The 13,932-nt window shown below is 34.5% G+C and overlaps 1 protein-coding gene across 1 annotated transcript; it reads left to right on the top strand.

Moving 5' to 3' along the window:
- The first annotated feature begins 698 nt into the window (after positions 1-698).
- Positions 699-13,932, top strand: LOC123557455 (large neutral amino acids transporter small subunit 1-like). Its single transcript, XM_045348914.2, has 10 exons — positions 699-1,825; positions 6,132-6,257; positions 7,285-7,384; positions 7,811-7,855; positions 8,274-8,397; positions 10,531-10,634; positions 10,957-11,053; positions 11,778-11,927; positions 12,370-12,547; positions 12,922-13,932. Exons 1-10 carry the CDS (start codon positions 1,228-1,230, stop codon positions 12,990-12,992), a joined length of 1,593 nt encoding a protein of 530 aa, XP_045204849.2. The 5' UTR covers positions 699-1,227; the 3' UTR covers positions 12,993-13,932.

The raw sequence follows: 13,932 nt of genomic DNA, 5'->3' as shown, positions 1-13,932 counted from the left end.
CTATTAAAATCTGCCTCTCTGTCTTTCCAAGTTTTTGTGGCACCATGGACTAATCCGTTACAAGCAATGCAAGACAGTTATGAAACCTTTAATTATTGAATTATCTCGTGAACAGCTATTAAAGGGCTCGAAACCTTTGTAACCATTTCCCATCAACGACTTGATGCACGTTCGCAAAATATGGTCTGTAGCATCCTTGCATTTAAATCTCTTGTGCTTGATCATATGGTTCCTCCTTACTGCACGACCAACTGAAGTAAATAATAGTATTAAAACACAGTAAAAACACAGTGAACCATCATTTATGTCCCCTTCGAAAAGTTCAAATCCGGTATTTGTATTTCAGCAAAGTTGCGCTGCCTGGCTGCCGACCAAAGGCAGATACTATTTTTTAAGCTAGAATCACACTGTCCCGGATGGGTTTGCGGATGAATTCCGGATTCCCATCCCCGGATTGCTCCAGTATAACAAAGAAGGTTTTTGCGTTGTTAATCCTCTAATGCAATCGTAACAGAACCTTTAGAACCGGAATAAAACCGTAATAGCCACAGTGATTGTCTTCCGGACTGTTACGATCCTTTTAGAACAGTTACGGATTTATTACGAATTCCTTATAGATATATTACGTGGGGAAATGTTGAGCATGTTCAAAACTTCGCACCCTTGCCATTTCTGAACGGATACACCGGATGACTTACGAATGGATAAGGTGTTCTACGGCTGTGTTACGGATACTATCCGGAACTCACCCGCAAGCCCATCCGCGGCAGTGTGATTCTAGCTTTAATAAGCAGAATGATATTAATGTTTAATTTATATGCAAGATGTAAAGTTATATTATGACTGAACTATTGTGTTGCATACTAATAGAGCAAGTTTTATCTTGTCCATATATAGAGAGAAACTCTTAATCAATACAGTACCATCTATGTTGTATAAAGTGTTGCCGTCATTGTTATTTAAGCTGAGTGGAAAAGTTAAAAGTTGTTGCAAAAAAAAAATGAGAAGCTAGATTTTACATAGTTGATAACGACACGTGGTTTAGGGATTTACTTGTCGTATTTAGGGACGCGGTCAATGATAAAGTTCAATGTAATGGACGTCTATCACGCGATGCAAAGATGGATTGAAAAACTTTATGCCTGTCACCGTGACACCACTGAACAGGTGTCGGATCAGTGTTTAAAGTGAACAAGATGATGCAAGATTGTGTTTAAGTTTAAAATTATGGAAACGGAAAATAAAAACCCGGCTTTAACAGATAGCAACGGGGAAATGATGAGGAATGGTAGAAACGAATTAAATGAAAAGGGCGATATAGTGGGGACTTCAAGACAATCTAATATAAATGGATTTACAACAATAATGAACGAACAAACTAACACAGGCAGTAAAACATTAAAAATAGAAACTGTTGTGTCGTTAAAGAAACAAATAAGTTTGGTACAGTCTGTAGCTATTATAGTGGGAATTATTATCGGATCTGGAATATTTGTGTCTCCCGTCGGCATCCTGACTAATGTAAAATCCGTCGGCATGTCGTGTGTAATGTGGACTGTATGTGGGGTTTTCTCGGGGCTATGTGCATTATGTTACGCTGAATTAGGAGCATGTATTCCACAGTCCGGCGGAGAATATATTTACATTAAAAGGGCATTTGGTGATTTTCCTGGGTTCTTGTGTCTCTGGATTAACTTTATTATCATTTGTCCTGTCGGGATAGCCGCATCGTCGTTGATATTTGCAACTTATGTCTTAAAGCCAGTATTTCCCGACTGCGAGCCGCCGGCTACAGCTTTAAGGCTTTTAGCAGCACTTGTTGTCAGTAAGTACAGAACTTTTCCACAAAGAACACACACATAGCTGTTTTCTGTGTTTTGCTTTCTTGACACTTCGCAAAAAAAAAAAAAAAAAAAAAAAAAAAAAAAACAAAAAAACCCGTCATGTTGATATGTACCATTAATTCGGTGCTCGGAAAAAAAAGTTAAAAAAAGAAGAAAAAAAAAGATCCCTACCATATATAGGATAGGGAATTTTTAAATACTAGGTTCCAGTCTAGATCGGGCTTAACAACTAGTCATTTTCAGAAAAAGTCGTGGATCTGTTGTTCTGTTTTCTTTGCTTCCGTATACATAGATGAGCTAGTCTGTAACTTTTGCGTTCCCTGGCGCTTAAACCGGATAATCGAACGCTCCTTGCAACGTCTCTTAAATACGACCCACCATTAAAACTTTATTTCGAAAACATTGCATTTAATAGTATTTAAATTGATTTATTAATATTATATTTATTAATATTATAAAAAAACTTTTTATTTTAATGGCCGTAAAGTTCTTCGTAAGGCCGTGAGAACGCGCTACCGGAGGACACATGTTGAAGAGTTCAAACATGTTGATATTACATCGTCTATTGGTTGTCGTGATATTGTTTCATAATAAAAGGGAGTTAAAAATCGTACTGTAAGTAGATAACATATAACATTAGGAACAGTTATGTACTTGTATAGGTCAATGACATAATGACTTACCGATCGGCCAATGGACTTTTATTTATTATACCACAGAGTTGCTAAAGCCTGATACAGCTGAAACTCGGTAGCATCAAGTGCTTTGCTTTGATAACCGACACTCTACTTAAAATGATATTTTGTGCACGTGTTTTCTGCGGACAGGACTTGTAAATGTCTTTGAGACGGCGGAAATAGTGAGATAAGCGAGCTCGAGAGATATCAATATAACGCTACGAATGAGAAATGGTGACCTTTTTAGATCATACTCTCTCGCTGTCTGACAGTCAGAGATGATGACCGGTGTACGCGCATCGGAAAGCTGGATTGTATTGTTAGGGAGACACTAGTTTCATTGATGTTAAAAAGGTCAGAACACAGCAAAAATGAATTATTGCTAAAGTATACACCATTTACCATTCTGAAGCTATCAGCACTGTTTAAAGTTAAGAAAAAGGGGTGTTTTATGTACTATTCGCTCATTAGCATTTTGCTATCACAAACAGACATTTTTAAAGGTCATGTTGGTATCAAGGATTTTTAAATGGATTTCTACGGAACAATTGTTTGCATTGCACACAGTATTTTTGATAATCTGCTAAAGAATCCAAAGAAAATTATGGTGATTCGACAACTAATGTAATGGATAGCAATCTATGAACGAACAAACTAACACAGGCAGCATTATAAAAGAAACTGTTGCCGTTAAAGAACAAAAATTGTTACGCGTCGATACGGGAATACGATCTGAATATATTTACTCCCGTCGCATTGACTGAATTAAAATGATTGAATGATGTAGTGGAGTTATCACTGAATGATATTTAACGTTAGAGCATGTATTCCACAGTCCAGCAGAATATATTTCCATTGGGCTCTTGGACTTCTGGGTTCATTTTCTCGGATCCATTTGCCAGTCGTATAGTCGCAATCGTCTAAGCAAACTAGGTCTTAAAGCCAGTATTTCGACTGAAATCCCAGAACACTTTAAGGTTTTATCCACTTTTTAGTTAATAAAATCTTCAACTAAGTTCACCAAATAGCTTTTCTTGTATTTTGTTCTTGCAATTTTAAAAAAACAGAAAAAATTGTGCCTAATATATAATTGTTAATATAAAGATAAATTAAAAAAAAATTACACATATTTGGAATTTAATACTAGTTCCATACTAATATAAGTCGTAACAAAAAATAAAGTAATATAAATTATTATTAAGAATAGTTTGGGTGTGGTAATAGTCAATTTAAAAATCTATTACTTTCAATTTCTTTGCTTCCGTTCTTAACTATCAACTTGCGTCCGCGTTGAAATTTCACACAATTGAACCGTAAGAAGCTCCAGCAACGCTTAAATGACACATTAAAAATTATTTCGAAATGTATAATAGTCCTTAATTGATTTATTAATTATCACTGTAACCCATTTTTTAGTGCCTCAACTACTAACCTAAACCTATGAGGACAATGTACAGAAAACATGTTTTGAAATTCAGCGTCTATGGTTTTATAGCATATAAAGGGTTAAATCTTACTTAATAATGCATATAACATTATGAACAGTATATTTATGTCAAGCAAAATGACAGATCGAATGCTTAGTATATACCAAGGAGTCTAAAGCCATAAGCTTGAATGGTAGCACTCAATGTTCTTATAACGACAATAAAATTTTGATGCAGGATTTCTCACAATGAAATGTCAAGTGTGTAACATTGCTGATACGACTGAAGATCTAACTACAATAGAAATGTCTTTTGATCATATTCCGCATTCTACAGTGATGTATTAAGTAAAATGATTGATTGTAGGAGCACTTATTCATTTGTCCAAAAAGGTCGACAATGCAAAATAATTATTGCATAAATATAAATTTTACCAATTGACTTGATGTTTAAAGTTAAAATAATAATTACATTGCCATTTGCAATTTATATACAAACATACATTTTTGAAAGGCATTGGTATTAATTTAATTTTAAATTTTTTAGCAGCATTATTTTTTCAATGTAGGAATCCACAATAATTATATTTCGAATAATTAGGCACATCCCTGTAAAAAAAGATTAAAACTGACTAATAACTTCTCAAAAAATTGTCATCGATACAAAAGACACGTACAAACTCCGCTGGAATAAAATATTAGGGGTAAACTAATTGTTAACGTTCATTCCGCTTATGACCGTCATATTCCCAAATGTTTGACCGACCTATGTTGTTAGTGCCTTTGGAATCAATTCTGATATTCCAATATACAAAGAAATGAAATCTCCAAAAATGCAGTTTCGTATTTCTTTCTGTATAGTGTAAATAAACTTAGATGAGTTTAAATGGGCTTAAACTGATTGTATTTTGTTCTTGCAATTTAAAAATGATTCAAAAGTGTTCCTATAAATAAACAAACAAGAAACGCCAGATAAAAAGACCGTCGAACTCCGCATGGGAACAAATTTAGTTAGTACTCGCGGTCACGAGATAAAAACGAACACTTATCCCCTCGGAGCTTCCGTAGAAACTAGTCAAAAAGTAAGTACATTTTTACAAAAATCTTATCGTTGTACTGCATTATGGCAGAATCGTACTGGGTCAGTGGGTAAGGCACAATCTGTCACACATAAGTAGGTTAGTATTCCTCATGATTACCGACAGGCATGTTATCTGTATTTTCTCATTGGAAGTGACGTCTTACTTAGTATACTACTTTTGTAAGGATCACTGTACAAGTTTTGTAGAGGTGGATCATACAGTATCGAAACGGCGTTAATGTATTGCAGGGTTTTGTGGACGAATTAATGATCGGGTTGTCTAAGTTTTAAAAAGACAACGCTGTTCTGCTGAGTGAAAGGAATTTAAGTCTCTGTAACTAGTGGAACCATCTACTTCGGTATTTTTCTGAAAACGGCCTACCTCGATATTTAAAAAAAAAACCGACATGACATAACTTGATATTCTTCTATAAACGACATACATCGCTTTATAAAAACGTCCTACACATTTATTTCTAGGCAACGACCTAACTCGGTATTCTTCTAAAACGACATACCTCGATATCTTTTTAGAATATTATTCTTCTAAAACCAACTACCTCGATACTCTTCTAAAACTGTGGTGACCTATCTCGAACTTCTTCTAAAAAGCGAAATTCCTCAGCATTCTTCTTAAAGCTACCTTTCTTGATAAGCGTTTAAAATAATACACCGCACTATTTTTTTTCTGAATACAAACTATCTGATTTTTCGTCTAAAATGAGCCTTCAATTATATCTTCTCAACGACATACATGGTATTCTGCTGGAATGCGACAACTCTCATACGACATACCTTGGTACTATGATTGAGTACGACCCAATCTTTGTATTCTGTTAAGTACGAACCATCTCAGTAATCTGCTTATAATGACAAAAAATACGACTAACATCGGTATTCCTTAAGTGGTATTGTGCAAGATACAGCCTACTTTGTTTTACGATGAATTGTATTTTGTTACATGAAAATGAAACTGTTCAAATTAGAAGGGTCTCCCTCCCCTGTTTTCATTTCTGATATCTTAACCCTGCTTCTATATATAATGATAAAAAGCTCGATGAATAAAGTTCAAAATAATCATTATGCTTACCTTTTATTTGCAGCATTGTTAGTCAGTATCAACTGTATAAATGTGAAATGGTCGACAAAGTTTCAAGTTGTAATCACCACGAGCAAGCTGGGAGCTCTTATGATGATCATAGTAATTGGTTTCATTTACATTGGAAAAGGTTCGTATTTCTTTTAGAGTCATATTTGACGGCATTCGTTTTCCTTTTTTCCTTTTGTACTGTCCCATATCAAGCTTTTTTTGTCAAATTTAACTGCCTTATATAGTGTACTTCTTGGTACAGCTTCGATGGAACTGACTGCAAAAAAACTTTAGGCTACCTTAGGCCGATATTTTGCTTCGATGCTCCGTAAAGGATGCTATGAGCGCGTGTTAATTTGTAATTTGACAATATTGCCTTTTTGCCCAGCATTTAATACATTTTGTTTTACTTGTTTGAATGCTTTTCGCGATAGTCTCGTGTGCTAAACTCTATTTCCGGAGTGTTTATGTGAAAGATGGAACTATAAACTTGATGACATCCAGATTGTCATAGAACATGAATAAACAATAACTTACAAATCGGGCATTGTATCGATTAGGTATAAATTCAAATTAGAAGCTGTCTGTTTAAGTGTCTTCAAATCCCTGTAATTCCGTTATTTATGCAAATATAAAGACACTGTGTTTCGCCGATAACGGAATTGTAATGAAAATGTCCGATCACTAATGAGAAGCTAGACAGAAACGAGAATTTTAAGAGCGAATTAATTTTATTTGAGACAGCATTAAGGCCGAATACGGAAACCACAGATACTGCCGTACGAAAAAAATCACTAAATACCATTTTCTTTTATTTTGTTGCGAACATGTATATAAATTCTGTGGAAGAGATCGTAGAAAAACCTTTCAAAGACAATTTGAGTGTTTCTTATTTTACAATTTCTTTACGTATTTGAATTGTTTGAACAATATTTCAGTCCATATTATAAATTGATTACATGACACTTTTAATTTTCAAGTAGACTAGAAATCAAAAGTTATTCAGAATAAAGAAGAAAAGCCACATAATATAAATGTTAACTGATTTTATAAAGAAGTCCAGTGAAAGTCTGTCGAAATAAAACATTATCCGAAAGCGACATGATTTTTATGCAAATGTCTGAAAGAAATTTGTTAGTCATTTAAGTAAAATGGGTTTTTTTCAGGTGAGATAGATAATTTTAACGATTCCTTTGCCGACAGCGACTTCAGTGCTGGTTCGATTGCCATTGCTTTCTACTCCGGGTTCTGGGCATTTGGAGGATGGTAAGTCAAGTAAACAGAACGTTAGAACTGTCCTTTGTACAGTCGAAGATCACACACATCAATATGCACCACTTCTTCGAGGCTATACGTTTTCTTGATATCTATAAATGAGCGCAACTAATATTATTAGGCGTTGCAGTTGAAGCAATAAATTCTAAAGAGCATTCTTAAATCAAATCATTTCTGCAATAGAATCTGTTTACTTCCAATACACAGAAAAGGTCGCAAGAATATAGTTTGTTTCACAAAACTATAATTACAAAGGCCCTTCTTGACTGCATATGACAACAGTGAAATTGTCCTTTAGTATTGCCACAATTCACCTTGGTCACTAGAAACTGTAAGGGTCTGGGCAAGTGTAATTGTGCCCTGCACGTGACTGACATTACCTTGTTGTTTGAATATGCACACTTTCTTTTATTTCAGGAGTTATTTAAATTTTCTTACAGACGAATTGATTGAACCTCATAAGTAAGTATAATCTTTCTAAAGTCTGTCCCTCCAATATGTTATTTGTACTGTATGTAAAATTGTCAAAAATGGCATTGTTGATACCAGACTATATATATATATATATATAGACATGTTTTTATTTTTATTTTTTTTTGGTGTTCTACTTACTAAATGTCAGTTGTGTTGATGTTATAAATTGAATAAAAACCTGAATTCGAGTGATGAAGTAATGTTTATGCACCTCATACAATTGAAGTGCTAAAGTGTTTTATTCTAACGTGTAAAATGACAATGACTAGGAACGACCATGCGAGATTGAATTCTGTTTGTGTTTATAGAGAATTCAAGAGAAAAGTCCTCAACTTAACAAATTTGTAATTTGCATAATATATAAATTTCCTTTTATTAAAAAAATTTGTTTTTGTTTTTTTTTCAGAAATCTCCCGCGAGCTATTGTGATATCAATCACCATAGTAACGGTGGTATATCTCATAGCAAATATCGCATACTTCGCCGTCCTTACACCATCAGAGATGCTAGCTTCTTCTGCAGTAGCTGTGGTAAGTTGGCGTGTCCATTACTTACTTTTAAAGTATAAAGAAAGAAAAAGTGCTTATGATAAAAAAGAGGTCATTTATTTTTTGTTTACTGATTTAATTGTCAAGATAGCTGTAACAGACAAACTTCTTATCGATGTTATTTTGGAATGATGTATAGCATAGAAGCCTAAGGTCCAAAAGTAAATATCCTCGTGTAAATTATTAAATTATTTTAAAATAAAATATGTAATTGTAGAGAGAAACCACATACACATTTATCAAGCATAATCATATTTCGAGGACCTTCAACAGCCCCTTTAATCAGTTAACTTACTTCTTCTTTCTTGATTACGTCAAACCATAAGATTGTCTTTTGTTTTATTTATTTGTCAGATAATTTCTTTTGTAATATTTTGTCTATGAGGAAGGTATTTATTAAGATACCCTTTATGTTCGTCTTTGTATTGATCTGTTTTGTTAAATCAAATCCGGCTTCGTTCCCAGAAATATTGCAAATTATTTTGAACACATGGTTCAGTTTCATTTCACTGCTTAAATATAATTGTTGAAAAATGTTGCTGATATATGTATCATCTTCCTATTGAAAAGGGATTTTGTTTTTGCGCGTGGGGGTGGGGGGGGGGGGGGGGGGAGGATAACATCATACTTTATTAACCATGAAAGAAAGTGCTTTAATTTTGCATGAGAAATAAAACATTATACCTACTAAGAAATGGCTTCAAAACGTATCACGGTTAACAAGTCGGCAACACATTTGTGTCATACTTCAGACCATGCCAACGACGTTACAAAGTCCACCGGATATTTGAAGTCCTCTCGTTAGATATGCGCTATCACATGTGATGTAACCCTTACCAAGAAACTGGGATGCCTGCAACTGTACAGTAGTTGAATTTGCTGATTCTGTTCAGGTCAAAACTCCAGCAGCTGAAATTTGTTGATTGTGTTCTACTTCAGGTGTTACCTGGGTCAAAGACTTCCTTGGCTCTGAATAAAAATAAGCATATATTTATAAATATCCAATACTGTTGGCATGGTTAGATTTGTTTTTCAACAAAAGGCACATTAAAGGTCTATATTGCCCATTTATGATACTTTGTAAGTGATTCTACAGAAGACAAACATTCTCACAAGGTTTCATAAAGATCTGAAAAAAATGTTGTATTTGGAGTTTGTGACTCCAGATGCTCATGAAGACATTTTATATGCACTTGCCATTTCGAATAAATATATTGTTTCATGAACATTTATAGATCTGATATATAAAAAAAGATAAAAGCTTTTGAATGTAAGAAAATATAACTTTCTCTTTTTGTCTAGTGCAAAACTTTTAAGATGTTTGCTATTACTAGACTAAGTATTAAAGCATCAAATAGCAGCAGACAGTTGGGTTGTAACAGTCTTGAAACAGAGCATAGCAGGCATTTCTATTTGAATGACATGCTAATTATAATTTTCATGTTCTCTGTCATAAAATCATTTTATAACAATCTGCACTTGAATACAGACTGAGTAAATTTTAATTTATTTTTCAAAGCATGTGATCATTTTATTTGAGTATATTTAAGGAGGGAGACGAGTATCTATAATGCTAATGATTTAAGTGATAGCTATCTCGATAAGCATCAATTTATAATGTTGAGGAGAGTTTAAGAAAGCAAAATTTACGTTTATTGTTGTTTACAGTTTGAATCAAGTAGATTGTACAAGTAAGCACAACGCCAGTTGGCCTATACAGAAAAGTCTTATGAGAAAGATATGCCATCTAACAGGCAGTTAATTATACACATAAATTAAACTGCACAGTAAAAGGCCACGTGATATGATCACTTCAGTAGCCATATAAACAGTGATTTTAATTTGCATATAAAATCGTTAGCAAAAACTAGACAGTCACATGTTTGAAACTAACTCGAAGTCGCGGATTGAATGTTCAGCATTGTACTTACTCTCAACACATACCGACATCAAAAAAATTTCTCAACTTTTTGTAAGTCGGCATTGAAATCGATTTCTCCACGGCGGGGTGCAATTTATTTTGCAATATTTCAAGGGCATATCATTAATCGAACCAAGTTGTATGTATATGTAAAGTGCAAATATTAAACTTTGTGATAATGAAACATTTTTCAGACATTCTCTCAGCTAACAATACCCGCGGCATCCTGGATCACACCGATTCTTATCGCAATTTCTGTGATGGGAAGTATCAACGGAAACTCTCTATCCATGTCAAGGTTAGTACAATTTCTCTCACGAAATTGCATCATATTCCTCTATTTACTCCTATCATTGTTCATTTTGTGGGGTTAAGCGAAATATAGCAGTCCGGTTCTGAATTTATATTTGCTCCCACTTCTACCTTTTTTCAATGGAAATTCTAGCAACTTCTCGGCAAAGAAACTGAGACAGGACGAAACACACAGTTTGTCCTGGTATCAAACTCACTGCATATCATGCTTTACCTGGCTAGTTAACCAGACTAACTATTTGGTTGGAACTTACACGTTGATAACTGTATTCGTGTGAAACAGCAAACACCTTTCATATCTATTTCAGACTGTTTATGACAGGAGCCGAATACAAACATTTACCGAGTTTTATTTCAATGATCAACATTAAATATCTCACACCAGCTCCCTCACTACTGGTCATTGTAAGTGTAACTGGTTTTATCACTTTAAATAGAAAGGATTTTCACGTCTCGTACTTAAATGTCAGCAATATTAATCTTAACTGATAGTTTACTGTGCCAGTATCAGTGCTGTAGTGCTGTGTGATAAACAGCCGAAGAAGCTGGTAGAAAAAAGATGATGTGCGAAAAGTCTGTGTCTCTATCTTAATGCCCGATAAAGTTTGAAATGATTCGCAAAAGGCACAATTGATGTTTCACTATTTTAAAGATCGCCATTAAATCAAGTAGCTGTTCAAGAAATAATTATTATATCTCACTGAGTGATTTGTCGCTGAATAAATCATTGTTTGGAGTTAAAATGCGAAGGAATTATATCACGAGGGCGCAGCCCGAGTGATATAATAATACGCATCTGAATGACAAACAATGATTTTATTCAAGAGCAAATCACTAAATGAAATATATTATTTCGATTCTAACACGTTACCAGCGACTTTAAAGTACATCCTTGACGGCATTCAGTAAATATTTGCCTGTTTTCAATCGGTTTCTTTTCCAGTGCGCGGCTATGCCTTTTGACGCCATGCCATAATGATTGTGACGTCAGAACAGTAAATTGTTGTATAATAATTCACTGTTTTCAGCCTTCTTTGTTTAATAGGAAAATGAATCGGATCGTGTTAGAATAAGCATTTTTTTTTAAATGATGTTTGGAAAACCCATGTTCAGATTTACTTATTTGCAGATGGTGCTGACAGTAATAATGCAGAGTTTTGAGGAGATATTCTATCTCATAGAGTTAATGGGGTTCGGATTCTCAATGGTTCTCTGCTGTGTTTTCGCTGGTCAAATCTATCTCAGATACAAGGAACCAGACCTGCACAGACCCATTAAGGTACACTTTTCACTTGTTTGATAAAGTAGTTTATATCATTGATACGTATTTAATCATAGAGGCGTAGCACACTTTAAATGAACCATCAATGCAATATTTTAAGATAGGTTTAGATAAAGTGGGACAAATAGTGTATGAATTTAGGACAGAAACATGTAACAGCATAAACTGGACTATAATTAAACAACTGTAACAAATATGGGCCGTAGGTAGTTAAGTACACAAGTACAACTTTCACGGTAACATCCGAACGTGTTTTGCTTAAATTCAGCGCTTGCTAAAAGTACAAAAAAAGAAAGAAAAGAAAATGATGGTTATTGTCTTGCATTGACTTAAATTCAGGGGATATATCTAACCAATAGAGTATGCCCTCTTGCCGACACATTTTCGTTTGCATTATATTCTGATCTTATTTCGTACATTGAATGTTGTTTTTCTTCAGCTGCCAATAGGACTGCCTATCTTTCTGTTACTGGTCAGTGTAGTGATACTGGTGCTCACAGTGTACCAGAAGCCGAGCGAGAGTGGACTGGGGTTGTTGTTGATTGCCTTTGGTGCACCGTTATATTTCGTGTTTATCTGCTGGGGAAATAAACCAAAGCCAGTACAAAACTTGATTTGTAAGTAGGGCATGTCATATTATTTCTTGAAACACACGAGTGCATTTTTAACGACTGTTGACTACAGGGTTATAATTTGTTAAAAAAATTCTCATAAACGAATCGCATTTGGCTTAAAGTATTAATTACCTTAAACGTAGATCGGTAAGATTTCGATAATTGATACCATTAAATGTAAATGTGAAATTGTGTGAAAAAAAAAGAAATTAACAACAGGTAAACAAGAACAATGATATGAGAGAAGAACACGCGAATGTTTAGCTAGAATAAAATGCTGTTGAGTGTGAAAGTTTTTAGGCGATTCATGGTTATACTATCACCGAATGTATAAGATATACGATGTAAGACTAACATATCTGATTATTTGATTTCAGTGAGGTGTACATACCTGATACAAAAGGTGATGTATGCGTGTCCTTCTGAAGGAGACAAGAGAGCATTCTAACATGGCAGCTTGACGAAACGACAACTTTATTTTCCAATTCTGAGATTGCGTTGCATTTAAGTTATCAGCCCCTGGACAAGATATAGCTTGTTACATTGCAAACTATATGTATGTGAAATAGTACAAAGATATTTAAATAGTAAAAGCGTCTGTCACATTTGTGTTTAAATGGTTATTTTCTCTTCTACTGGCTTAAATGGCAGGTTTAACAGAGGGGCACAAAAGTACTAGTATTTTATCAGCACTTGTAGCGTCCATAACTCACAGTCAACATATTTTGTAAGATAACGGTGGCTTAGAAATGACGACATGGATCCTTGTATGTGTTTTATTCAGCGGCTCCAAATTGATTTCGAGTACATGTTATAGTGTTTAGAGGTCCATTGTGTCAAAGTCAGTGGACATATCAAGTAGATTCAGGGCCTTAAGACAGTTTTCGTCAGTAGACTGGAGGATATCATTCTGGACTTCCATTTGAAAAGAAAATCTATAATGTAGATTACAGACTTTTCCCGGTTCCATAAGGTGCCACACCAAACGGACATTAACGACCTTCTGCGAGACATTTGAAATAAATAGGGATTTGGACACGGGCCTGCAATATTTTGAGAGTTGTAGGATCTAAACCAGATTTTTAGTCTTATTTGAACTTTCTCGGCTAAGAGTATTTGGTACAGTTTTCTAGTTTACTCTGGCATTATTGATTTATTAAGATGTTTGTGGCACTCCAGATGTTTCTAAAGTCAGTCGATATCAGATAAAGTTCATTGCATTTGTTCGCTAGGTCTAACGTCTTCATTCGCTGCAAAACGCATTCGTCAAGAATCCGCAAGACAATTTGTTATTTTTCGGATAATATACTAGCAGCGATAAAATCTGCATGCAACAATAAATGCATATCTGTTAACCTGAACTAATACCAATAAACTCTTCAAAATTG

Source organism: Mercenaria mercenaria, chromosome 5 (assembly GCF_021730395.1).
Source record: "Mercenaria mercenaria strain notata chromosome 5, MADL_Memer_1, whole genome shotgun sequence".
NCBI lineage: Eukaryota > Metazoa > Mollusca > Bivalvia > Venerida > Veneridae > Mercenaria > Mercenaria mercenaria.
Note: the sequence above shows the minus strand (reverse complement) of the source record. Positions and strands in the feature narration are given on the sequence as shown.

Coding starts and splice junctions, on each gene's coding strand:
- LOC123557455 (XM_045348914.2), top strand. CDS start 1,228: ATGGAAACGGAAAATAAAAACCCGGCTTTAACAGATAGCAACGGGGAA. Junction 7,385..7,810: donor TTCTGGGCATTTGGAGGATG/GTAAGTCAAGTA, acceptor CTTTTATTTCAG/GAGTTATTTAAATTTTCTTA. Junction 8,398..10,530: donor CTTCTTCTGCAGTAGCTGTG/GTAAGTTGGCGT, acceptor AACATTTTTCAG/ACATTCTCTCAGCTAACAAT.